Genomic DNA, 25,824 nt, shown 5'->3' with positions numbered 1-25,824 from the left:
CTATGGTAAATCTTTAATCATACTAAGAAGTTAAATATCAAATTTTATCAGTTATTAAACTAGTACATCTGTTTGTTCATTACATAAAGATATATACTTGTTCATTCACAAACTGACACTCCAGTTACAAATTAGATAATGGAAATGCACCAGTTTTAGGTTTTGCATTGTGTGTGTTAAGGGAAACACTTAAATTTGTCCATTGCTGTCATGCCATACCACTGCTTATAGCAGCATTTTATGACACATTTGGTAATATTGTTATGTATGCTATAGCAAGAAATATTTTTCTAATTTTCAAATGATATGGTTTGTCTGTGTCACCTTTTGGTAATTTGAACCATTTTTCAGTATATTAAATATGATTTACCATGATTTACCAATCTACCAAGTTTTTTTTTATGAAAACACCTTAGCTAAGAAAATAACCTGTGATCGGTTATACGATTATACGAAACCATTGCTCACTGTCATTAAAATATGTTGCTTGAGTGCTTTGAAATGCCAGAAAATCGTATTTTTGAACATTTTTCTGATCACGCGTTAACGTGATTAACTTACAGCACCATATGACAGCCAAATGCCTGCAGTCGAATCAGCAGTAAAATTGGCTTAGGGGATGCTTTTGGTATGAAGATAAATGAAGATGGGGATCTTAACTTTAAAAGATATGAAATTTTCATTGCGTTGGCTCATGTCAGCACTTTAAGAAGTTCTTTCATAATTATAAGTATCAATCGCCCAGTGATTAAAACAATGTAAATCACCTATTAGCAACTTTTTTAACACTTCCAAATACGTTTAGCCCCCATCCTGTCAAAATTAAGTCAGCTTTGTGTAAGCTGTCTGCCTAACGGTTAATTGCGCGTTCTGAATTTTTTTCACTTCTTTATCAAATCCGAATGCAACAACAAATCACAACTACCGCAATCATGTTTTATTTACACAACTACACCACGGATACCACAATCACCATACGTATACACCTGTCAGCAACGCAGACATGAAATAATATGTACAGTTTACTTTCACCACACAAATATACTCAAAACTTGAGTCCGTGGCTTACTTCAGCTGTCCTTCATAAAATATGCTCCTCAAAAAATAATGCTGTTTCCAACAGTCAACAAATTATGGATATGATAATACTAGAGCACGGTGGGTATGAGATATTTTTCAAGCGAACTAATATATATCTGATTTTCATCCGAAGCCCCCGTTTTTTGCTGGTACTTTATATCGCTAAGCAGCACAATTTTATCTATGCTCTCATATATGGCAAGCGCCGTGGTTTTCACTGCTCCGTCTCCCCAATGCTTGTAGTAAATACCACCAGTTTTATCTACGTAAGTGATATATGCCTTAACCATCGGGTTTCTCCAAAAACCGAAACGAGAAATTTCAAAGTTAGGATATAGGCTAAGCGTCTCCGGCAGTCGATCGAGAAAAGTCGCCCGCAATCCGCTTTGCTGAATATAGCTTGTGCTGTTTGCACGTAACCCTTCGATACAGTCGGTCGTCTTGGCAACAGCCAATCGGACGTACCCGTGTGTGAAGTCATGCTCCTCCATGTGCTGAAATACGTCATATGTGACGTCAGAGAGGAGGATGGCGTCGTCCCCCAGCCGCCAATACCAGTCAATTCCTTGAAGGATGGGCTGGTCGGGGAGGAGGACGCCAAAGAAACGACAAAGATGGCGGCTGTCCAGACCCGCGAACCCGCACGTGTGGAGCCACTCTTCCGGTGGTCTATCCACCCAATCCGGTATAGAGAAATCTAGTATTTGGAAATAAATATCCGATATGGTCCAAGTGCGGATGATCTTCTTGTGGCTCTCCACTAAATCAGTCTCGTGGAACAGAATAACTGGATAGCGATAATGGCTGTTGAAAAACCTGGGGGTGGAAAAACGTGTACGTAATTATCATAAAAACAATTAAATTGTTATAATAATAATAATAATAATAATAATAATAATAATAATAATAATAATGATAATAATAATAATAATAATAATAAAGAGAAAAAAGAAGATAAAGAAAAAAAAGAAGGAGGAGAAGAAGAATATGAAGCGGAACTTATTCAGATATTATGAACGACAATTGTCGTTTGCTAACACGAGCTTCAGTTTTGGGAACACAAATGAACAATCGAACGACTCGAGCCACGAATTAAGCACCCAAACCTAAAGCTGCTTTATACAAGCCCAGCGTTTTATTACACAAACAATTTTGTCAGCTTTCATTCGGGGCTTTTTCATTCGGCAGCAATGCGTTCTTGACTATTTCCGGCTCATACGGAAAGTACCGAATGAGTAGATAAGGTGACAAACGGTTTATGTATTTCAATGCAGGGTTGTGTAAAGAAATTAAGGTTCTTAATTTGGGACTGGAGCCGTTAATATGGGCAGGTGTGATGAGGCGAGAGTAAGAAAATCCGTTTCTAAGGCCTGCGATTAATGTGCATGCTCTTTATTTATTCTGGCACAGCTCAGTGGATATGTAGCAAAACATTCCATTGCGTATGTGACGCACTTGACTAAAATGCTGCAACATCTTAAATGATTTTGTATGTATTATTATATACCTACAAAATTAAGGCGTACAACTATTGGAATCTAGCTCTTACACTCACCGGTCTAGACTCTGAATGGCCTCCCTAAATTTGGCAATCCGCCGAGCGTTCAAAAGATAAAATATCACCGCCTTGGGTTTGCCCTGCGGCCACGAGTTCACCATTGCCTGGAACCTCACTAACTCCTTGTTACTGTTATCTGCCTGCTGAGGCGTGATCTTCGGCGCCATCTGTCGTCCTGCCGACAGATCACGTACTATAGACGGCGCTTCTTGCAAAATGTGCTCGTTCTGCCTTTGCTGGTACTCCTGTTGTAAAACTTGGTTTTGCTGAATCTGTTGTTGCTCTTGCTGAGTTAGCTGTGGATTTGGTTGTGGTAGCTGTGGGTACTGCTGCAACGGTGGTTGCTGCTGCTGCTGCTGCTGCTGTTGCTGTTGTTGTTGTTGCTGCTGTTGCAGTTGCAGTTGTTGTTGCTGTTGTAGTTGTTGTTGCTGTTGTTGTTGTTGCTGTAAAGGCACACCTCCATTTTGGACTGGCTGAGGTCCCAAGAGAATCTGACCTGGACCCAAATCTAAACCGTCATTTGGAACATTCATATTGGGGAATCCACCGCCTTGATTTAACTGCCCGTCATTGTACCCTTGATCTTGCACGTTCAGACGTTCAACCGACAACCCTGCGTCATTTTGCCCCTCTGGGCGATTAGGTATGATTATAGCGTCTTCCTCATCGGGAAGGTCCTCATTTTCTTCATTTTCACGGTTACCTATTTCTGGAACGAAGTCTCTCGTTGGGTAATCGAGCGTCACTCCATCGTTGTCACCTGTCTGCAGTGGCGGTGTGTTATAGACCATAGATGGCGCCAGGGTCATGTAGGTAGGTGGCACCACACGCATGTCCGAGAGGACCGGATCAGAGGACTGGTGTAATTTTGCAAGCAGGAGTCCGTGACTGCGTTCTAGCCGGTCCAGTCGGGTCATTAAGGCGTGGATAGTGGAGAGCTGCTCGACGTAGACTATGCCAGCAGTGGTAAGAAGGAACAGGGGGACTATGACGGCTAGTCTGAAGCGACATATACCTCGACTACGCGGGAACTGCAATCAAAATGATGAGTTTCTGTATTCTAATATTACGGTATCACAAATGCCTCTTATTGTGATATTAACACAATAAGTCAAAGACATGTATAGCAATGTACAATGCAAGCATGTATGTGTGTTTGTGCGCGCGTGCGGCCGGGCGTGAGGTCGTATATGCGTGCGGATGTATGTATGTATGTATGTATGTTTATGTGTTAATAAATATGTTTTTAAAAAACCTGTGTCCAACGTTACTCGCCCTAACGCGAATTCAGAACCCATGTTAATCCAGATGCCTCTTGAACAAATAACAACATTAAATAATCGATAAGTGTCATTCATATGTTGAAATATAAATTCATATTACACCGGTGTGCTAAATGAAAACGCTACATATAACATTTCTATGCTGTCCACAATTCTTGGACAAGGACCCTATAATATCATTTCCTGTAGACGGTGTAGAGTTCACGCGATGATTTAAAAAAGGTATGCAAATGCAGATAAACATCAACATATTCGTATTCAGTCATGCTATTAAGATCAGAAAACAAGTCAATATCATGTTTATTAGGTTAAAAAAATAAGTGATTTGTCTGAGTAAACGATGAGTTGCGCTTCCCTTTTGTAAACGTGTGTCTTGTATTGTCAGTTGTTCGATGAACGGATGTGCGCGCGCGTGTGTGTGTGTGTGTGAGAGAGAGAGAGAGAGAGAGAGAGAGACCCATACAACCGTTTGGTATATCGACATGTTCTTTAGATTTAAAACTTACCCCCCATCGGAACGGAGCCTGTGATCTCTCCATTTGTACGATCTACTCTATAAAGCTGTCGACAGCAGTAAACCAAGCAGCAACAGGTGTTTTTACCGGTAAAAGAATAGATTGGCAGTTGCTTATCTCTGAATGCGGGCATAACGTGGCCGGTAATTATCTTATCATTTATTCACTTACTCAACAAAATATCTGGTTTCGCTGTGTTAGATGTGAATTATTCAAATATATAAACAGTTTTATCTTTTCGATCGCGAAAACATACTGTAGATGAAATGCACTATATTTCACAGACGTGTTAATTAGCTGTTTGCGTGGCACTCATAGTTACCATATCATATATATTTTTCATAACAAAACTGAATGTATTTGATGCCTTTTGTACATAGCATGGGTTCAATTACAGAACATCAGTTCCGACATTTTGCGAGTATCTGCTCAACTGAAATTATAAATAATAGTTAAATTGGAGACGGTTAGGTTAACTGATGCTACAGCTTATATGGGCTACACGAACCTGAACACGCACGCACACACGCACACACATTTTTCAGATGCATATTGTTTACCGAAACACCACCATAGTATAACTTTTGAATGTTGCATATTGCGTTTGGTTTTATGATAACATTCTAGACGAATCCTTCATTAAACATACGTTAAGTGTTCCACAGAATTGAAGTTGCCACTGTTGCGTTTCATTGCAGTTTGCAGTTAATTATATCACAAGGCCGTAATAAGAGCTAAGCTCTGTCTCTTTAAACAAGTACAGGAGTAGGAGTCATTATCATACAGAATCACTTTAACCACGCTTTTGACAAACATCTCACGTGTCTGTATGGCGGCTCGCCAATCCTGTAAGGTTCGATTTTAGGTTCACATATCGAGAAGAAGTGAGCAACAAGAGACGTGGATTTCCAAACAGCTTTATTCCCACTACCTAACTTCCTCTCTCTACCCACCACCTGTTCTATTTATATGTACCTTAATGTCTCATTATAATAATACCTTATAATAAATCTTACTAGGCGCGGGCGCCGCGACATCCTATAGTCTAGGCGCGGGCGCCGCGACATCCTAGGGGCGTGGGACATGCTAAGGGGCGCCACCGCGTCCCTTACAGCGCAACGCCTGGCGTCCGTGCGCCAGGTTTACTCTCCCTGCTTACGCCTCTTGCACCAAGACAAAAAAAAAAAAAAAAAAAAAAAAAAAAAAAACGACCGTCTTAACTACGCCCGAGTAGCGCTCCGTTATGTCACGTACTGCCTAGCAATACGTGGATGGTATAATCGAAAAAATGGGGAATTCACAGCTGCAATTATAATAGGATGACGACATCAAAAAGATACGAAATGAGAATTCCAGTGATGGAGAGATTCAGAAGCTTCATTATTCCTTTTTGATTTAGTGATGGAGAGATTCAGAAGCTTCATTATTCCTTTTTGATTTAGAATTTAAAACATTGATATATGTTTACTTTGCTGTTGCCTTGGATATATAGCAACAAGATCGTTAATGTATTCCAAATCAAAATATTATTAAAGTAAAATCTTCGATTGATTGATTTGTTTGATTGTTAAAAATATGAAAAACGCGTTAGTCATATTGTTTCAACAAACAAAATATTCGATAAGAAAGCTACAAAGAAAGCTACAAAGGACAAACGTGTCACGGTGTCTATTGTGCAAACGAAATTGTTACAAATTGTGTTATCTATACGTCAATAAAGGACTCAGTCATTTTATGCTTTACGTCGTCTACAATATTAGTGATCAGTCCATTGCAAAATATTTGTGTGTGTTTGTGTGTATGTTCTAACCGAGCAGTCACTGCTCAGTTAGAAGAAACAAACATGTGGAAGAAACAAACATACCCAGCGGGCAAATTATGTTGTTTTAACTTTGACACAACGTTGAACCATAACGTTGAGTAGACATTGAATAAACGTTGGATTTGAAAGTTGTGTCAACCTCAGATAACAACGTTGTATCACCGTCAGAAAACAATGTTATATCAACCCCACCCAGCGGAACATTAGCCTGGATGTGTTTAGCAGCACATTATGACGGTGTTTCGACGTGGCTGGATCAACGTTGATTTGACGTTGAATTTAGGTAGATCAACGGCAATTCAACGTATCAACCTGTTTTCAACGTTGACCCAACGCAACTATGCCTGCTGGGATATAAACAACCCATATTGTCTGCGTTAATTACGATAACTGTCATCAAACTCTCTCTGTTATGTATCAGCCTAGCCATAGTGAAAAATGACTTTCGACCGACATACACCACCTAGCTGGCAGGCGTAAATACGACTAAATTAAGACCGAGATAAACACTATTCCAGTTTGGTGCAACTGGCTTTTTCTCGCTTTTTCGCTTTTTCGCTTTTTCTCGCTTTTTGCGCTGGATTTACGCCAGCGCAACTGCTACGCCAATTTTCGAACGGTTGGTGCAACTGGGTCATGTAATTAAATTTTTTTTACCTGAATTTTGGAACTCAAAATGATGATGTGGCAGTGCAAAGAGTGAAGCCACTACGATGAAAATTATGAAAAAAAGATGTATCGGATAAAGGCAGATAGAACCTTCTTAGGTAAACATGAATTTCAATGAAAAATATGAATGATCATTTTACGTGTGGCGTATGTGTTTGGATTCAATGGCAGCCTGAATAGCACATTAATTAGAAACTCTACCAGTTTCCGTTATCATTATTTTTTAATAAAACAGATGAAGCTCAAGGGACCGCAAAATCACGTCAGAGAATTAAGAATCATGAAAGCAAACCACCGTGTTCAAAATAATACAAATTAGCCTAATCAGTCGTTTTCGCAAAGGTTGACACGCAAAATCTGAGTTGTGACATTTCTTACGCCAATTAAACGTGAGATATATGCTCTAATAAAAAGGCGAACGAAGAGGAGCGGTTTTTATTAATGAAGTGTTGATCTCGTTAGTGCAGGAAACCACCGCCTCTGATCAAGCAAAACAAAGCTAATTCTTAAATACAAACGGTCGTGAAAATATAGTAACACGTTTAGAAATTTGTTCATTCAACTCTCAAAACCGACCGTGCAAAATAAATGGTATAAGTTAATGGAAGAGTATGGTGCAGAGAATTTGAAAACCAGTGTACATACGAACCCATCACGTAGAATTAACCAAGAATGTTGAACGTACTTCAGTATGTGAACTGATAATTAGCGTACCAGTTCCAGACACGATAAAATGTGCGTCATATAAGGAGGAGTGCAAACCTTACAGTCACTGTTTCCTATTCTCAAGGGACACAACATGATCGCGTTACGTTCTGTTCGTATACTGTTGCTAGCCAGTTTGGCAATCATGGCTTCCTCTGTCTTGTTGGATCAACGCTCTCCCAACGTGACAACCCCGCGCACAAACGATAGAGGGCAGCAGCTGAGGCCGCACGAATGGCTTTGTGGAAAATACCCATCTTCGGAACCTGCGCACCATTTTAAAGTACATTGCTCTTGCGATGATTTATGTTCAATTTTTAACGACTGCTGCTGGGGGTCAGACAGTGAATGTACGGCAACGACAGCCATAGAGCCGCCGTCTCCAAATGTGCTCGAGGCCGAAAATGTCACCAGGTCCCCTAACCCCACAGGGACGTCAGTTTTGATAAACGCATCAGTTGTTCTTAAAGCATGGGCATCACGGAGACCAGATGGCATCGCTCTGGCAAGGAGAAGCACGTGCAGGCGAGCGCCAACGGCGCCCAGATTCGAAGACGCTAGAATGATAAACGGAGAAGATTGGTACGGTCACTTCTGGATGGTTGACCGGTGTCCAGTTTCGTGGTCGGACGCCAGGACTGAGGAGCTTTGTACGAGTATTTCCAATGGCACCCTTTTAGATGACCTAGAAGTCATTTTGCCGGTCACCGATCCACAGTCAGCACTCATATTCAAAAACCGTTACTGTGCTGAGTGCAATGACGTCCAAAACGCTGAAGACTGGCTTTTTCTCGTTCAATGTTTGAGAACTTATGAAATGGATGTAGAGTTCCTGTCCAAGTGCGGTTCCTCAGCATGTGTCCTGCAAATATTAGAGACGTGGTTGGATTGCAGCGGCACCTTGATACCAAATCCGGAGCACAAACTTCGCCGATGTTTCCCCGAAGGAGGAACGGACGTGTACGAGTCATGTCTTCAGGACCCTTTGAGCCAAATGAACATCAGTTCTTCTCCACTTAGAGATGCCTGTCAGTCATACACTAACGTGGTCCAATTTGGGGAGTCATTTTTTAAAAATTACCATTGTATGCACTGCTACACAGATGTCGCGTATCACGACTGCAGTACAGGTGAGAATTAAAAAAAAATCGTCTCAATTTCTGAATATAGAACTTACTAGTCTCTCTCTCTCTCTCTCTCTCTCTCTCTCTCTCTCCATTTGTCATATTCTACTGATTATGTCATTTCTTCTTAATATGGTGGACATCAAAATCGGCATGAGGAAAATGATTGAAAGTATTCAGAGTGTCCCGAAGAACAATTGATATTGGAGATGTAAATCCAAAAGCCATATACATGTTGAAAATTAGTTTGATGGGTTATGAAGGAAGTAAAGGAAGAGAGGTCAGTTGTGATGGTTGTATAGCTAGGGATGGATTAAGATACATACATGACCAGGGCTCATGGGATGACACATTTGCATTTATTGTAACACTTGTTTTCAGATATATCGAATGCAGATCAAGGGCCTTCGAAAGAGTTTGATCCTGTAAGTTTTAGTGCTTTACTTTACGCAAATGATTTGAAGAAGGACAATGTTGACCAAATTATGACGGTAAGTCCACAATCACTTGTGTCCATCTCCAATCAAGAAGTAACTGTAAATTAGCTGTAAAATTGCTATTCACATCATGATAATTAAATTCTGCTCGAGCATGAGAAAAATCACAAGCCATAATCCGAAGAACAAATCTGCATCGTCAAGCGCATTTTATACGTTTCAGTTCATTGTTTGATATAAAAGATTTTTTTTAATTTCCACCTGTAAACTTGTTTACTTAAACGTAGCCTGGGAGCTCAGACATGTTTTGAAACCGGGGGAAAATAAAAAGAATATGTTCTGAAGCAACTTTTCTTGTCTCCAGGTTAACGCCACAAGCAAGATTTGTCCACCCGGCTACATCATTGGCAGGGGATCATGTCGCCCCTTGTTGACAAACCTGAGGAAAGTGCCGTACAAGTTAACCTTCTTCTTCATCCCGCTGCGGTGGGACCCAAAACAACAGCAAACAGAGGCGCCATGCGATTTACTACTGGAGCATACCAAATCGGCACTGGAGGCAAAGGAGCGCGTTAGGTTTAAAGAGAGCACCTGTGACTCCCAAAAAGACAGTGCCACTTCCTTTGTCGTTTTTCGCGTTACTGTTTCTATCATTTTTCTACCGGTAGTGTCTAGTTATGACGTAGGTTTTAATTTATCCCGGTCTCTCCAACATGACGCCGAGAAAACCCTTAAACAGACGCTTTTGGGGAGTTCACAGTGGACATTCGTATTGTGTCCAAGAGAAGAATCGTACCACCGCTGCAAGGGCGTCAACGACGACATGAACAAGAGCGATGTCTCACTGCCAAAAGTGCAGGCCAGTGGAGCACCGCGTGCTGCAGTCAACAAAGGAAGTGTCTTTGATACCATCATGTTGTTGTTGAGATTGCTGTGTTTTGCATTATGTGCAATCGCTGTACTGGTGTAGAATTAATGAACTGTGACTGAAAGCATAACTGAAAGAAAACACTGACTTTTCCTTCCTTGAAATCAGTATTATTGAAAATATGGAGTTGATTCCATATTGAAGATTAGACTTTTTGTGAAACAGATTATTCACAGCGAAAAATCTCAGCTTAAAGAATATACGCAAAAAATATAGTAATTGAACTTTTGTCATTTAACTTTATTATTTAATTGTTCACTTATAAATTGTTCAGGCTGCATCGTTTGCGTTTCGTCAGGCTGCATCGTTTGCGTCGCCTTGAAGACAGAATTATTTTGAAGCAAAATCCATTTCAAAATCCAAATGTCTTAATTTACGTGTATCTACATTTTTGTTTGTGAAACAAAAAGTGAATTCGTACCTTAAGGATAACAATTACCATAGAAATGAAAAAAAATATTAACTCTGATTTAGTATTTCATATGATTGTGTCTTAAAGGAAATACTCCGGGCCCTCTTACGTTTGCTTGTAAAATTGGAACTCTAGCATTTACAATTTAAGCCCCCAAATTACCAAGTTTTCTGAATTATCGACTTACACGCACAGTGTATTTGTTAATTAAAAAAAAGAGTATTCAATGTAATGATTCCTGAATAAAGTTCACGAATGCAAAATGCCAAAGATATAAAAGTAGTGCATATCGATTCATTCGTATTTTTGTCAAATTAGCCATTTTTTGCGTGTCAAAGTGCTACAAAAATCCAGCTGCACTTGGGCACGTGTGGAAATGCCTGTACGTGGGCATGTGCATACCCAGAAACATATGTCAGCTGAGCCCCAGTTTTCAAAGGTAAACTTTATACTTGGAAATGTGTTGTTTTCTTAAAAGACAAAAAACAAAAACAAAAACAAACACAAAATTAAGTCAACATTTTTTAAAACCGGCAATCGTAGAAGTCCAAAACTGACAAAAATTCACTGTTGAAAAGATATAAAATGTTAATTTTTTTTCTTAAACATTCGAAATTTTCTTTTAATTTGGAGTTAATATTTAGACCAACATTGGTCATTGTTTCGAAATCGACAAGTTGGTAATCAATCACGGTAACCCACTATATACGCGGTTGGTATATGGATAATTAAGGACCATGGTACATGTAGCGTAGCTGCTTGTTGTTTGCTCCTTTTATTGGGGGGGGGGGGGGTCAAACCAAGCAAAGCTTCAAAACAACGACATAAAATGTTTGCCGCGGGTTAATTGTTAATTTACCCAACAATGGAAATAATGCGGGCTGCATTTTGTTTTTAGTCTACAATAAAACACAGCATACTGATTGGAAAAAAAAGAAGAAAATAAGAACTGTGAAGCAAAGTGATTACCATTTAGAACCAGCCTCACCTGTTAACCAACGTATCAATGTTGCCTGTCTTTGTGATTGGTTTTCTATACAACTCCTAAAAACACTGTATTTTGAGAGTAGAGAAAGAAAACAGATATTGAAAATCAAATGGGCATGGTCTCCGAATGATCAATATCAACAAAAGCTCAGAGGTATAACGAGTTTGTTAATCTCAATTTGCACAGGGTGAGCGTGTCACGTAGGGTTTCTTTACAGATAACTGCAACTGTTTCTGTTATACACGAAGGTGTTTTTTTCAGATAATTTATAAGTCAGTGTTTTGGTTTTGCACACACACACACACACACACGCACACCTGTAAAAGTCTTGCCTTTAGTCAGCAGTATATACCCATCATTACGTCACAGTTGTAGGAGTGACACACACGCACGCGCGCACACACACACACACACACACACACACCTGTATGGAGAGAGACTCAAATGTTGAACTAAATATGAGGAGATTTTGATTTATCTGGTTAACGATTTCTCCACTTCTGTGGAGCGTGCAGGTTCCTTATTGTTATTATATTGGACATGGGTTACGTAACCGTGCTTATTAACACAATATAACAATATTATCAAAGCATGGAAGACATCGATTGTAATTTGACTCCACATTTGGAGTCATCATGTTAAACTCGCAGGCACTTAATGTACTTCTATTTCAGAGTCATTGGCGGAGGAAAACACGTAATAAAAGATTAATGATACAGAAAAACACTCTAATGATTCCTTCATTTGATTAAGAACACTTTATATAAAAGTATCCATATCGATGTTCTGTTGAGATTTCTGTTGTGATACGAACACAATGGCGTTCCGATCTCTTTAGAAAGGGATATGGCTTAATTCTATGGACATCTTAAACTCTGATGGCACTGTAATTGCTTATCGTGCCTGCTGGCGTGTGTTTTAGGGATTAGAACGTCCTCTTTATGTAAATCAAACTTCCCTATCATGTGGACACGGAGAGACGATACACATAAGTAGCTGCACTTGGCAATAACAGTCTAGAGATCCTAAACGGGAATCATATCTTGTTGTATAACAGTTGTTTTCTGGTTGGTATCAAAATGCATCTAAACATGCTTTGCATTTTACAACTCATGCTTACGGTCGTTTGGATTGTAGTTGGGGCTAAAATGTCCACAAATATCTACAGATATGTCAATCCTCCTAGTTGCCGGGAAAACGTAGCGAATACAAATGTTTTCGGACGCCAATATGTGTCTACAAAAAGCGCGTGCGCCATCGCGTGCACGGCGAACACTCCCCGCTGTGTGGGATTCAACTACATTAAAGCCGATTCAGGGGAAGATTTATGTGAATATGCTGGTGCCAAATCAGACGAGAATAGCACAAATTTGGTTCACAGAGATGGATATAAGTACTTTGAACAGGTAATGTGTCTCTTTTCGTTATTTTTTTATATAAACACGCATCAAGCCCTTAAATATCCGTAATGTACCACACACCTATTTATTTACGAACACACTCGTCCGCACACATCCATGCATGAAAAAAAAAACGCCCCAACTGTTTCATCAAAATATCGACATCTTTAAGAGATGTTAATAAATGCATTGTCGTTAGTTCAAAAGCAGATATGATTTTTTTATATTTTCATTAAAATTTATTGATTAAGTGTAAGAACGTAATAAATTTAAAAAAAAAACAATCCCCACGGCCCTCAATAGGTAATTAAAAGTAGACAAAATAACATCTATCGAATAAGTGAAATAAAATATTTATTAAATAAGTAGAAGTATATTGTGTTCAATACATCTTATTATATATTGCGCCAATATTTTCTTTTTAAATAAACGCAAGCAGCACCAATAGTTGTTCTATAGGCCTATACAGCAGCGGATTCAGGATTTTTTGAAGGAGGGGTCCGCGGATACGAAATCGACCCCCCCCCCCCCTTGGCGTAGGGTCGGAGGACGAAAGAAATGGTCTTTTAGAAGGCGAACGGTGCCACTTGGTACGGTTTAGAACTATGATTCAGCTAGACAAAATTCTAATTTTAAGAGGGGATCATTGGTGTCATTATTTTCAGAAATCGAAGGGGGGGCAGGACCCCCCTGACACCCCCTAAATCCGCCACTGTGTATACCGTGCCACTTTACCAGGTTCTTACGGGGGGGGGGGGGGATATTCCCTTTCACTGGCCCCTAGACACCCAAAAGTCAGCCATTTAGGTGGCAATCTTACGTAATAGCCAAACATTTCTAGTTAGAGGATTTCAGATGCTGTTGTTTTCATTTCGTTTTACACTGAGTTTACGTTTGACTTGTGACGCTATAGAGCACGATAAGAGCCAAAGCGGTTCCCAATTTAACGGTTTTAGTTGTGAGTACTATTTGCCATTTCAAACATCCACTGTGGAGTTGACCCGAGTACTGTATGATTATATGTACAGTCTTGATAAGCAAGACCAAAGGAGGGGAGAGGGCATAAAAAACAAAATGTATGATTAGTAGAGCAACAGCGGCAATGTAACTTTTTGGCTTTTTTCCTGATAGTCCCATGGAACAGATAGCTTTATCATGAAAGGTCTGTATGACATGTATGACGCCGTACCGGTAAGGTATTGACTCAATTCAATTCCGTTCTGTTGCGTAGTTGATAAAGGAAAGAGGTCAATGACCATCCCGCCTAAGTATCATTTCAAAGACTTTACAGCAAAGAGAAAAGAACTATAATTGACGACGCGGACTTTATGATAATGCCGAGCAAATATTTGTTGTCAAAATTGATCAATAATTTTAAACTATAACGGATTTTATGCACACGAATGCTTGCATTCGTTTTCGATTGCGGGGCCAGCCCGTCGTTGTGGTGAACTAGTGTGCTCCACCTGGAAATTGAGCTCGTGACGTGCCGTCACCATGGTTTGCTGATGGCTTGGTACTTAATTTACATTCTTTTACAACCAAGTATGTTACCGACTGCACCGACCAGCTGCGTAGCGACCAGTTTCCTATTATAGAAATCAAACGCAAATTTTAGAAACCATTTCGAGCCAAAAAATTTATATCGATATCTTAGGATTCGAACCCGTGTCTAGCTGTGTTTTGTTGTGTACAGGTACAAGACGGCGGAGTTACCATGGAGCCACAGAAACCTCGTTGGAAGAATATGGATCAACATCACAGCTACTAATTGATGATAATGATGTGAATAGGAATTAATTTTATAGCATAACATGTAGTAACACATGTGTAATTTAGCATACTACATATGTAAACATATATAAATGTATATCCTTATATATATATATATATATAATTTATTCTCCTTGGGGGGGGGGATACAGACTGCGGACAGTCTGTATCTTTGGCCCTTTTTCCCTCCATCTTTGCTGAAATGTAAATTATATCTTTAAGCTTGAAAATTTTATAACATGCATGATTGTCATTCATAGATTTATATCTAACTCTCAGTATTTTTCATTCGTACTTTGAACATTAATCAAAGTGCAAATGTCAATAAAATGACATTTTCAACCTACATCTATTTGATTCTGTTGTTTTGTGTGAGATAACAAATTTTGACAGCAAACTAGCCTCGGCGACTCCTCTCAATTCATGCACTCATAAATATAATTTATTGGTCACAATAAAGGGATTTATGTGTGATGAGGGTATTAATGTGATGTAAGATGCCCAGGGAAACTCCCAGAGACTAAGATAAGCTCCAGATGTTTATTCCCTAATTACAGACAGGATGTCTTGGCTTTGTGTTTCACGCTGTTAAGTTAATTACTACCAAGGGACACTGGTCAGATACCAGTATAGCAAAACCTGATTGGACAGTACAACCTAGTCTCATTATGATCAGCCAATCAGAATCATAAGGAGTTCAGCTTCACCAAGAACAAAGAACGCTCTCTCTCACTTCCTTAGAAAATTTTAACCTAGCAGTACATGCTCAGGAGAGAAGAGTTTTTAGTGAATTTCATAAAGTTTCTCAAACCCAACCCTGTCCCTCCCTAATGTTCCCTGATTAATTAACACTACAAAACAATTATTAATTCTATGTATCATTATTATATGTATGGTATTTATGTTTAGAAACATTTGACATATAGGTAAGCCTCTATGTGTTAGCAGTTCTCATTTTGTTTAAGTCAACATACAGGGCATAACCGTAGCATAGGGTACATATGGCAGTTATAAGGCCAAGAGAGACAACTCTATTAGTGGGCTGTCAGAGCATTGAGGAAACCTACGTCCCCTTCCTGAAGGGTAGGGGTTGCGCAGCTCGCTCTCAGCCTCGGCCGAAATTTGGACATAAAATTTATCTAAAACATATTGCCATGTGTGGGCGCTTTTTCCCTCCATCTTTGCTGAAATGTAAATTATATCTTTAAGCTTGAAAATTTTATAACATGCATGATTGTCATTCATAGATTTATATCTAACTCTTAGTATTTTTCATTCGTACTTTGAACATTAATCAAAGTGCAAATGTCAATAAAATGACATTTTCAACCTACATCTATTTGATTCTGTTGTTTTGTGTATGATAACAAATTTTGACAACAACCTAGCCTCGGCGACTCCTCTCAATTCATGCGCTCATATATATATATATATATATATATATATATATATATATATATATATATATATATATATATATATATATATATATATATGACCCCCCTGTAAATCCGCCACTGTATAAATATATATATTCAATATGCAATAATATACTCCCATGGAGGTGCTACCCCTACCGCATTACTAACTGGGTAACCGTAGATTTATTTTTACCATTACATAACAACTAATTAACTTATCATTGCGTAAATTGGGGAAGCTTTGAGAAGGACATTTTCCTATGTAACGTGACCACTGACACTCCCATACACTTGATATAGTTTTAAAGCTGTGAGATCTAGATAAATACAGTTTTGACCATAAAGTAGACAAAACGGGAGTTTCAACACACACAATTACCAGAAAGTATGTTTGTTACATTTAAACCACGGCTAGCGCGTAGAACAAAAGACTTGGCCGTGCTGTATTCGACATGCAAGCACATCATGAACGAGTGCGTTCCACGGTCTGTTAAACTCCCGTTACTCACTGGTATAGTAGCCTACATTTAAAGTATCAGGATATGTTAAGTTTGGCAGATCTGAAAACCACCAATGATAAGACTGATAAGCGTAAATATATATCACAGACAGAAAGCGGAATATGTCAGCCTTAACGCATTTTTCAGAAAATGTGAAACGATATTTTTGGTATTTCCATTAAGATATGCTAAATCATGGTATTTGGTCGGGTTTTTGCTGACATTTGACATGCCAACTCGCTCAACTGCATCTTTAAATGTTAGTATATCTACAATTTTGATATACAGTGCGGTAGTGCTTGCATCAGTTTCTGTATTAATATAGGCTGGAAAACAGACATACACGTTACATAACACCGAGCATATTTCAAGTTACATCGGTGGTGTATCGATCATCACTTCCGGTAATTTATGCCTGGCTGGACAAACACACGTCTGGTACTTAGGACTCTTAGAACTGTCACAGTCCCAAAAATCGAAACAGTGAGTGAGTTACGGTTCTATCATTAAAGAAATCCTTTTGTGATGCCTTGCTGTGAGAAAATACATCAACGAGTCGAGTGTCGTACCATCACAGAGGCGTGCGGAAGGAAAATCTTTATCATAGTGTTGGACCAACATGATGTATATACGTGTACACGTGCTTGTCTGGTTTGTATAGACAGCATCACTTTAACAAAAGGGGTCTCGAATAAACAAAAAAATTATTCAGCGTATATATACTCCACAAGAACCACAAAAAAAAATGTGATTTTAAAGGGCTTTGGTTGCAATTGCTTGCTGTGTGCATTACAGTAAAGATCTACTCGTATGGGCTCCTCTCATCTAAAAAAAGGCAGTCTTTTAAGGAGATAAGAAATACTGAATATACATGTGATCACTAAAAAAAGCTATCCTAGCAATGTTGGTGTTTTTAGATTTATAGTCATATATACGTTCTGAAAAATTGTATAACCTGCCACCAAACAGGATGCAAAAGGTATTCGTCATCACACATATCGTATCGATTATTTTGTTGGTGCCCGCTGCCTTTATAAACTCCCCGCTTCTTGTTTTCGTCTCGGCTGGTTCTATTAGCATCTGAACCCCTTTACACATATACAAAATAACTAAGATTTAAAAAATTAACAATAAGATGTTCTCTTTCATTCATATAACCCAAAACTGTAGACTGCTTTTTTGTATTTATAACATCTACAGCGGCTGTGTACTCATTTTTTTCAGCTGGAGATGTCTGAGCAGCAAGTCACCTGTTCTCGAACTCGTAAGTAACATGCACATGTGAATGCCACGGTGTGGTCATTTATAATACTATAGATAACTCATTTGCAAATGCCGTTTACAGTGTCTTCACATGGGACGTATCAATGTTTTTGACCCTGACTGATTACCAATATCAGTGCTAGCACCATTTCTTCAAAGTTCTGTTTTACCGTAATTGTAACTGACCTTGACCTATATTGAGACTGACCTTGACCTGTAATGAGACTGACCTTACATTGAACTGACCGTACACTGGGACTGACCTTGGCACTGATCAAGTGTTTACTTTATTTCTAGCCCCTTATCCTGTGTATGCCTACGTTCCTATCAGTCTGTCGTACGCTGATGCAACGGCACACTGCCGGGAGAACGGGACTCACCTTGCAACAGCCGAAACAAGGAACGAATTAATTTATTTACATGCGTTTTGGCAGCAAGTCCCAGGGGCAGGTGCGACACAACAGTGACCTAGATCTGTATCTGGGTCATTAGTTTATCGTCAATTGATTGACGGGGAATTAATATTTAGTTAAGATGCTTACACTTTATATGTATTCCATTTTATGTTTTTCAGGATCTTCAATAATATTCAAGCTTACAATATTAACAAACAAATGTTAAAACTATTTCTGGAACATTTGAGTATTGGCGGCGTTATTAATACAAATAATGTTTTGTTCTCTCTTAAAGTGTAAAGCTGTGTATAGTGCATATCAATTTCGTTTGCCAAAACTGTCACTAATAGTGAGAAAACTATTGGCCTTAACTATATGTAGCTTTTAGCATGATCTATATGATTCACTGAAAATTCATGGCTACAACTTTCTGTTCGTACTTTCAGAGAGCAGTATTTGGCTGGGAGCAGACGACATCGCAAAAGATGGCGACTGGCGGTGGAACGCTGCAAATGGAGATCCGGTGGAATATTCAGCATGGCATCCAGTTGAGCCGAATGGCGGAAGTGGAGAAAACTGTATGGAGATGTATTCAGACATGGTGTGGAACGACAAGGATTGTGACAGGACTAAAACTTTCTTGTGCGAAGGGTAGAAACTGTCGAATCCACTGACACATCCGGGGATTTCAAAAGAGGGCGTGGGGCACGCGGATACAGCAAGGAGCTAATTGACGTAAATAGTAGACGACCGTAGTTATGTTGTGATATGAGGGCAAAGGGTTGGAAATGACTCGTTTTTATCGTCGGCCTTGTTATGTGTGATTACCTTCTGTATACCCGGGGCGGTATATGAAAGTCCATATTTCACGGAATTCGTTTACCTAATCATAGCAGGTGACTTATTTGATTGGTCGGCGACCCCCCCCCCACCCTTTTAACAGTGACATTCATTAGGTGAACTGTCAATGCCTCTACCAATGAAACTGAAGCACGATGCATTTTTCCCATTAACCAATAACATAAAATACAAGGAATAATCAATTGAACAAATAAGAAGAAAATAAATAAATGAGTGTACACAATTCTGATTGTCTGAAAGTTTATAGTCAGCCTTATTTTGCCTTAACTTTCCAATTGTGCCTGCAGTTTTGGATGTTACTAACCTCCTTTCACAAAGACACAAACAGGGGAGTTTGAGTAAAAAAAAACAAACTATATATAAATGCGTATGATATCTCCCTTACAACTCTCAAATGAAGGTAATAAGTACGATGAACTTGTTTATCCTCATTAACACTATGTATGTATGTCAGAAAAAAAGAAAACTTAGCAGATAAAATACTTTTATTCGTTTCTCCATTTCATTCAAAACCAAGGCACTCACAGAGAATGAGAGAGAGGGAGAGAGAGAAAGAGAAAGAGAGAACATGAACATCTTGAATGTCATTGCTTTTGACTTTTCTCTTGAATAGGCACTAATTAACGGGTTTCCTGCTTCTATCGAGCAACGTGATTGTCCTGTACGTAGGTTACGTAAGCCCTCTACCAGGGCGGCAGATTAATTATGTCCTTTTTTCCGTCGCCAGAGATTTGTGACATGAATTAGCAACAGACATTTCTTACAATTAGCGAAAAACCAATATTTGATTTTAGTGTACGCACACATATATTTATTTACGCAGTTATCATGTATGTATAAGAGCTAGTTGGACACATTGGGAGTCATTTTATAGAACTTACAGATATCGCGTGTGCTTCTGTTCTTTTGTTTGCGCCAACGGTAAAGGAAAAGACACACAATGAACTATAAATGTTTTTCTTCTTAGGATTAAGTGCAAACAATTATAAAATGTTCTCCAAATGGATACGATTATAACGTTGAGTTCTCTACATTGATTATGAGTATTGTGTTTCGAAGGCATTGGATTTTTATTATATTATAGAAAGAGAGTTGATTTCGTTTTGCGGTCATATTTGCATCTGGTGGCCATTGTTTTTCGAGTATGTTAGTTTGTGTTTGAGAGATCAGAGCGTCATCGCCATATATTTACCATGTCGATAATAATCCCGTATAGAGACGGTTGACAAATAAATCGCACCACCTAGCACTCAAGGGAAAAACTTTCCAGAGACTGACTAGAGATATCGTTGCTACAGTAGAGTTGTTTTGGCTGGTATCAAAATGCTTCTTAACATGGTTTTCATTTTGCATCTCCTACTTGCGGTCGTTTGGATTGTGGTTGGAGATAAAAATTCTACAGCTGTCTACAGATATGTCAGCCCTCCAAGCTGCCGGGAAGACGTGGCAAATGTTAATGTTTTCGGACACCAATACGTGTATGCAAAAAGCGCTTGCGCCATCGCGTGTACGGCAAATACGCCCCGCTGTGTGGGATTCAACTATTTTAAAGTCAATTCATGGGAAGATTTATGTGAATTTGTTGAGTCAAAATCCGACGAGACTAGCACGAATTTGGTTCACAGAGATGGATATCGGTACTTTGAACAGGTAATGTATCACTTTTCATTAATTTCATTCGTTAATCGAATAGATACGCATCAGGCCTGGATACTCGTGCTTCAACATGCGTTCAGTCATGCAAGTACACATGTACACACGTTCACACACATCAATACATGAACGTGCACGTCAATTGTTTTATCAAAAACCCGGACACTATTAAGATATTATTGACTGCAATTTGTTAGGGTTTTGTGGTTAGTTCTACTGAAATGCCTTCCATTTACTTCAATGAAATTATCTGCTTACTGCTTTGCTCAAAATGGTTGCCGGACCTGATAAAATATATGACATTTCTTACAAATATCAATCTGTTTAGAGCACGGCTGTATCAGTGCGGATACAACATGTTAAATCGATAGACAAACAAAATAGAGAACAAACACGGTTAAGTTGCTAACTTCCGGTGGATTTAATGGGATTTTAAGTTTACCCTCTGCCCTCTTCATGGAAAGTTAAAATTAATTCTAAAATCACGCTCACGTGTTTTAATAACACTGGTATATAATAATAATATCAGTGCGGACACGTTAAACACCCACATCTCGACGGGGTATGCTGTTCACTAGCGCCACCTATCTTTATAAAATACAAGTAAGATTACATTTATGTACCTTTATATTAACAATAAGAGGTCACTTTTTATTCATATACCGTAGAATCGAATACTGCATTTTGAATCGACAATTTTTAAACTGTCTGTGTGTTTCTGTTTTGGTAAAGTTGAAGATTTTTTTAATAATATTTTTAAATAAAATAATAATTTAAAAATCGGCTGTGTGCTGTATTTTCAGCTGGAGATGTCTGAGCAGCAAGTCACCTGTTCTCAATCTCGTAAGTAACATGCACATGTGTAAAGGACAGTCGCCGCTGTTGCATATTTGACTTAACGGATCGTTCATTTTCTCAACTGTATTAAGTTTGTATTTTTTTCAATTGGGGACATGCATGTTGCTATTGATCCTATCTGATGGCTAACATTAGTAATGCGCAATTTTCACAAGGATCTGTTTTACCGTGTGTGAGACTGGCCTTCACCTTTATTCTAAATGCCCTTGACTTGTATTGAATATCACCTTGACCTACAGTGGGCTTGATCTTGGCACTAACTTTGTGTTTCCTGTTTTTCCAGGTCCTTATCCAGCGTATACCTACGTCCCTATCAGTGTGTCGCACGCAGCAGCAACGGCACACTGCCAACAAAACGGGACTCACCTTGCAACAGCAGAGACTAGGAACGAATTAATTTATTTACATGCGTTTTGGCAGCAAATCCCAGGGGCAGGTACGGCATTTCAGTGACTTAAATCTGTATCCAGGTCATTTCAGTGGCCTCAATATGTACCCACGTCATTTCAGTGACCTTAACTTGTATTCAGGTCACTTCAGTGACCTAAATATGTATCTAGGTCATTTCAGTGACCTACACACACTGGACAAAAGAAGTGTCACCCCCTAACTCAGAATAATAAAAGTAGGCAGATCTTGGGTACTTATAATGCCTGGTCTACTTATAATGTGACTAATGAGTATAAAACCGCTATACCATGTCATTGTATTGTTGGTCTTGTACATGTACAGCAAATTTTATTCCTGTCTTCCTCCAATATGGCAAGATACAGGCAATTATCTAACGGTTATAGGTGAAAGTTATTAATCTGAAGAGGCGGAATATAAGCAATGTCAGAATATCGATACAATTGAATTGTTCAGTCAGAACCGTGCAGAGGGTCTGGTCTCGGTATAGAAACACTGGATCAAGAGACAAATTGCCTCTTGATGGGTCGTCCAAGAAAAAATACTGGCCGTAAAGACCGACGACTGATTTTCATGTCCAGGTTGTCAAAGTTCGACACTGCTTGTCAGTTGACAACACAGTGGAACAATTTCACACATAAGAATGTGTCTGTGAAAATTGCTAGGCGTCGGTTACATGCTCAGAGAGTGTACAGCAGGGTAGCAAGACTGAAACCTCTTATATCGTTACAAAACAGGCAACGTAGAGTAAACTAGGGTCAACAGGATCTGGAACTGGACAGTTCATGACAATTGGTCCTATATATATTTTTTTCTGATGAGTGTCGCTTTGGTCTGACCTCTGATGACAGAGGTACTATGCTGGTAAACTGCTGGTAAAGCATTTGAACCACATGCACTGAATTTTTGAACCCGGAGCAGCATAGTCATCATGGTGTGGGGCTGCATCAGCATCCATGGCTTGGGCGAATTGATAGTGGTTAATGGAAACATGAATCACTAGAAATATGTTGATGTTTTGGAGTCAGGCTTGCTACCATCTATTACTAACATGTTTGGTGACAGGAATTATCCATTTGTTCACCAGGATGACAATGCACTTGTCACAGGCCCAGAGCAGTTGATGATTGGTTTGACCAACAGGACATTCTCAGGGTGATGTGGTCTGCCCAGAGTCCGGATGCAAACATAATAGAAAATGTGTGGAATGATATGTCAAAACTTTTTACAAAGGCCCATCTAACCAGCAGAGAAACTCTGTTATATTAAGTGTTTCATGCTTGGGCCAGCATAAGCCCTGAACGCATCAGACAATTATATGAATCCTTGCTTCGTAGACTGGCACCTATTATTAGGTCACGTAGCTATGCCACTAAGTACTAATTTTGGACTTGAAACTGCATATTTTGGTAGAATGTATATTTTGTTCTCATTTTGTGATTTTTTGTGAAATTTGATGTAAATAAAATGATACCAGGAGCATATCATTCCACAGTCATTTATCTCCCCCATAGTATTGGCTCAGTAGGGGTGACACTTCTTTTGTCCATTGTGTGTACATGTAAATCTGTATCCAGGTCATTTCAGTGACCTCAATATGTACCCAGGTCATTTCAGTGACCTTAACTTGTATTCAGGTCACTTCAGTGACCTCAATATGTATCTAGGTCATTTCAGGGACCCAAATCTGTATCCAGGTCATTGGTTGTTACGTGCATTGATTTTTGGGTAATCAGGTTTCATGTCAGTAATTAAAATCATATCCCACTATATTTTTTTTAATATTCAGTCAAATTTTAGGGATTTAGAAAACTGTTACAGCATGATTTAGTACAATTGAGAAAAAAGCCACAAGTAAGCCTAATCACGCATGTATTTAGTTTTTAAAAAATAATATACTTGTCACATGAAGTAATATCTATATGCTTTAAACAAAAGCTAAAAGCTTCATTTTTCTCCATTTGTTCAGCCGGTAGCATTTGGTTAGGAGCAGACGACATCGTCCAAGATGGCGACTGGCGGTGGAACGCTGCGAATGGAGATCCGGTGGACTATTCAGAATGGCGTCCAAATGAGCCGAACGGCGGAAGTGGAGAAAATTGTATGGAGCTCTTCTCCGACGGGGCGTGGAACGACGAGTCGTGTAGCAGCGCCAGAGCCTTCCTCTGCGAAGGATAGACATTATACCTCTGTATATTACACGAACATTAGGACCCCAAGCCCATGCGGGGAATTTCTAAGGAGTGGGCACGATCATAAAAAAATCTCTTGCAAACAAAATCCCAAATAGTAGACGCAGGCACATTTTTGTTATACGCACGTGGCGCAGGGGTGTTTATTTTTTTAATTTATTTTTACATTTAATCTAAATTAATTTTATTTTATTTTTTTTCTAATACTTTACCTGTACTTAATTCTTATGATAATGTATATTAGTGGTCGGGAGACAGGAGAGTTGGGAGAACCTATGAAGTGAGGTTGGGACACGTCACCAACCTTGTCCCCTCCCCCCTCTCTCCCTCCCTGAAACCGCCAATATGAACTGGTATCGTATACGTGTAATCCAGTACTACCGGTTTCATGGTGGAGTGGACGGCGACTCAACCGGCTACCCCATCAGGGCAACCTGATGAGGAGGGTTGCTAGCAACCCAGTAGGACCAAAAGCAAGACCTATCAAAGGGCAGATGAGCTCATCTAGAGCCAATGGCCAGCTAGTTAGAGATGGTGTCTCAATAAAAACACTGGGCGGAAAACAATGGCAAACCACCGCCCTAAATTGCCAAGAATATCATGGATATGTACACTTTTTCGAATGAAGCTAACAACGTGTAAGGAATCCCTGTCAAAGATTTGGATTCCTCGCTCGGTAAGGCAGTCCATGGGCAGTTGAACAGGAATAGCGGAGCGAGAACTGTTGAAGACCACAAAGGACAGGAAGAGGTGGAAGTCCATGATTGCCAACGTTCTAGCCGGACAGGGAACTTGAGAGAAAGGGATTGTATACAAACCGTGTTAACAGAAAATATGAGTAAAATTTCAAACATCCCTGCTATTAAGCTCTTGTGGAACGCCCAGATCACCGACTCGAGACTTTACCGTAGGGAAACAGCCTGATTTGTTTGGTTTGGTTTACATACTAAAACAGATGGAATAAGAACTCGACAATCACCCACATGTGTATAAAAAGAAAGAATTTGAACGTACATTATTTTCAGTATTCTAACACACACCACATATGCTCAGGTTATTTGGCAAGAAATAAAGTGGCTGACAAGAAATAAAGAGGCTGACGCGGAGCTTGAAGTTTAAACTAAGAATATCTTGCAGTCGAAGGTCAGAACCACAACAAAAGCAACATTCTGCTTTAAAAACTTATTTTGGTCTAGCCATTGCGCAGCCCTTATGTATAGTGGTATCGGGCACACAGTGTAGCTGTCAAACTTGGCACACGGCAAGCACGTGTATTGTGTTCATAATCTGCAGGAGCAAATGTTTTTTGATAAGCAAAAATACAAAAAAAAATTGGATATGTCTTTTTATTTTAGAAACATTATTTATTTTTCACTTAACATCTTAAAAACAGTAAATAAAATTAAATAAAGGAGAATTAAATCTGTTTTACGTTTCACTTTGCTCTTATGACATTCAACTGCAGATTCACTGCGGAGGTAGGAAATCGTACACTGTTGCTGTTATTCAGAGCTCACTGTTGAAGCCCGATTCACAGTGACTCTGACACTCAGGGCAGCTCAGGTAAACACATAAAAAG

At 39.2% G+C, this 25,824-nt stretch overlaps 3 protein-coding genes across 3 annotated transcripts; 2 read left to right on the top strand and 1 right to left on the bottom strand.

Moving 5' to 3' along the window:
- Window positions 1-922: 922 nt before the first annotated feature.
- Window positions 923-4,678, bottom strand: LOC106150796 (uncharacterized). The gene is made up of 3 exons (XM_086996334.1): window positions 4,428-4,678; window positions 2,636-3,669; window positions 923-1,896 (listed from the first exon to the last, which is right to left on the bottom strand). Exons 1-3 carry the CDS (start codon window positions 4,458-4,460, stop codon window positions 1,149-1,151), a joined length of 1,815 nt encoding a protein of 604 aa, XP_086852460.1. The 5' UTR covers window positions 4,461-4,678; the 3' UTR covers window positions 923-1,148.
- A 9,270-nt stretch (window positions 4,679-13,948) lies between these two features.
- LOC147760019 (C-type lectin domain family 17, member A-like) lies at window positions 13,949-19,133 on the top strand. The gene is made up of 4 exons (XM_086996248.1): window positions 13,949-14,083; window positions 17,840-17,879; window positions 18,176-18,328; window positions 18,720-19,133. Exons 2-4 carry the CDS (start codon window positions 17,846-17,848, stop codon window positions 18,926-18,928), a joined length of 396 nt encoding a protein of 131 aa, XP_086852374.1. The 5' UTR covers window positions 13,949-14,083; window positions 17,840-17,845; the 3' UTR covers window positions 18,929-19,133.
- A 1,430-nt stretch (window positions 19,134-20,563) lies between these two features.
- On the top strand, window positions 20,564-24,412 carry LOC106150789 (C-type lectin domain family 17, member A-like). The gene is made up of 4 exons (XM_086996436.1): window positions 20,564-20,784; window positions 21,591-21,630; window positions 21,929-22,081; window positions 24,023-24,412. Exons 2-4 carry the CDS (start codon window positions 21,597-21,599, stop codon window positions 24,229-24,231), a joined length of 396 nt encoding a protein of 131 aa, XP_086852562.1. The 5' UTR covers window positions 20,564-20,784; window positions 21,591-21,596; the 3' UTR covers window positions 24,232-24,412.
- The last annotated feature ends 1,412 nt before the right edge of the window (window positions 24,413-25,824 follow it).

This window comes from Lingula anatina, chromosome 9 (genome assembly GCF_051362555.1).
Source record: "Lingula anatina isolate TDL-2025a chromosome 9, LinAna3.0, whole genome shotgun sequence".
Taxonomy (NCBI): Eukaryota; Metazoa; Brachiopoda; class Lingulata; order Lingulida; family Lingulidae; genus Lingula; species Lingula anatina.
The sequence above is the reverse complement of the archived record's forward strand: the minus strand, read 5'-3'. Positions and strand labels throughout refer to the sequence as shown.

Coding starts and splice junctions, on each gene's coding strand:
- LOC106150796 (XM_086996334.1), bottom strand. CDS start 4,460: ATGGAGAGATCACAGGCTCCGTTCCGATGGGGG. Junction 3,670..4,427: donor AGGCTCCGTTCCGATGGGGG/GTAAGTTTTAAA, acceptor TTTTGATTGCAG/TTCCCGCGTAGTCGAGGTAT. Junction 1,897..2,635: donor GCCATTCAGAGTCTAGACCG/GTGAGTGTAAGA, acceptor TTCCACCCCCAG/GTTTTTCAACAGCCATTATC.
- LOC147760019 (XM_086996248.1), top strand. CDS start 17,846: ATGTCTGAGCAGCAAGTCACCTGTTCTCGAACTC. Junction 17,880..18,175: donor AGTCACCTGTTCTCGAACTC/GTAAGTAACATG, acceptor CTTTATTTCTAG/CCCCTTATCCTGTGTATGCC. Junction 18,329..18,719: donor GCAGCAAGTCCCAGGGGCAG/GTGCGACACAAC, acceptor TCGTACTTTCAG/AGAGCAGTATTTGGCTGGGA.
- LOC106150789 (XM_086996436.1), top strand. CDS start 21,597: ATGTCTGAGCAGCAAGTCACCTGTTCTCAATCTC. Junction 21,631..21,928: donor AGTCACCTGTTCTCAATCTC/GTAAGTAACATG, acceptor CTGTTTTTCCAG/GTCCTTATCCAGCGTATACC. Junction 22,082..24,022: donor GCAGCAAATCCCAGGGGCAG/GTACGGCATTTC, acceptor CCATTTGTTCAG/CCGGTAGCATTTGGTTAGGA.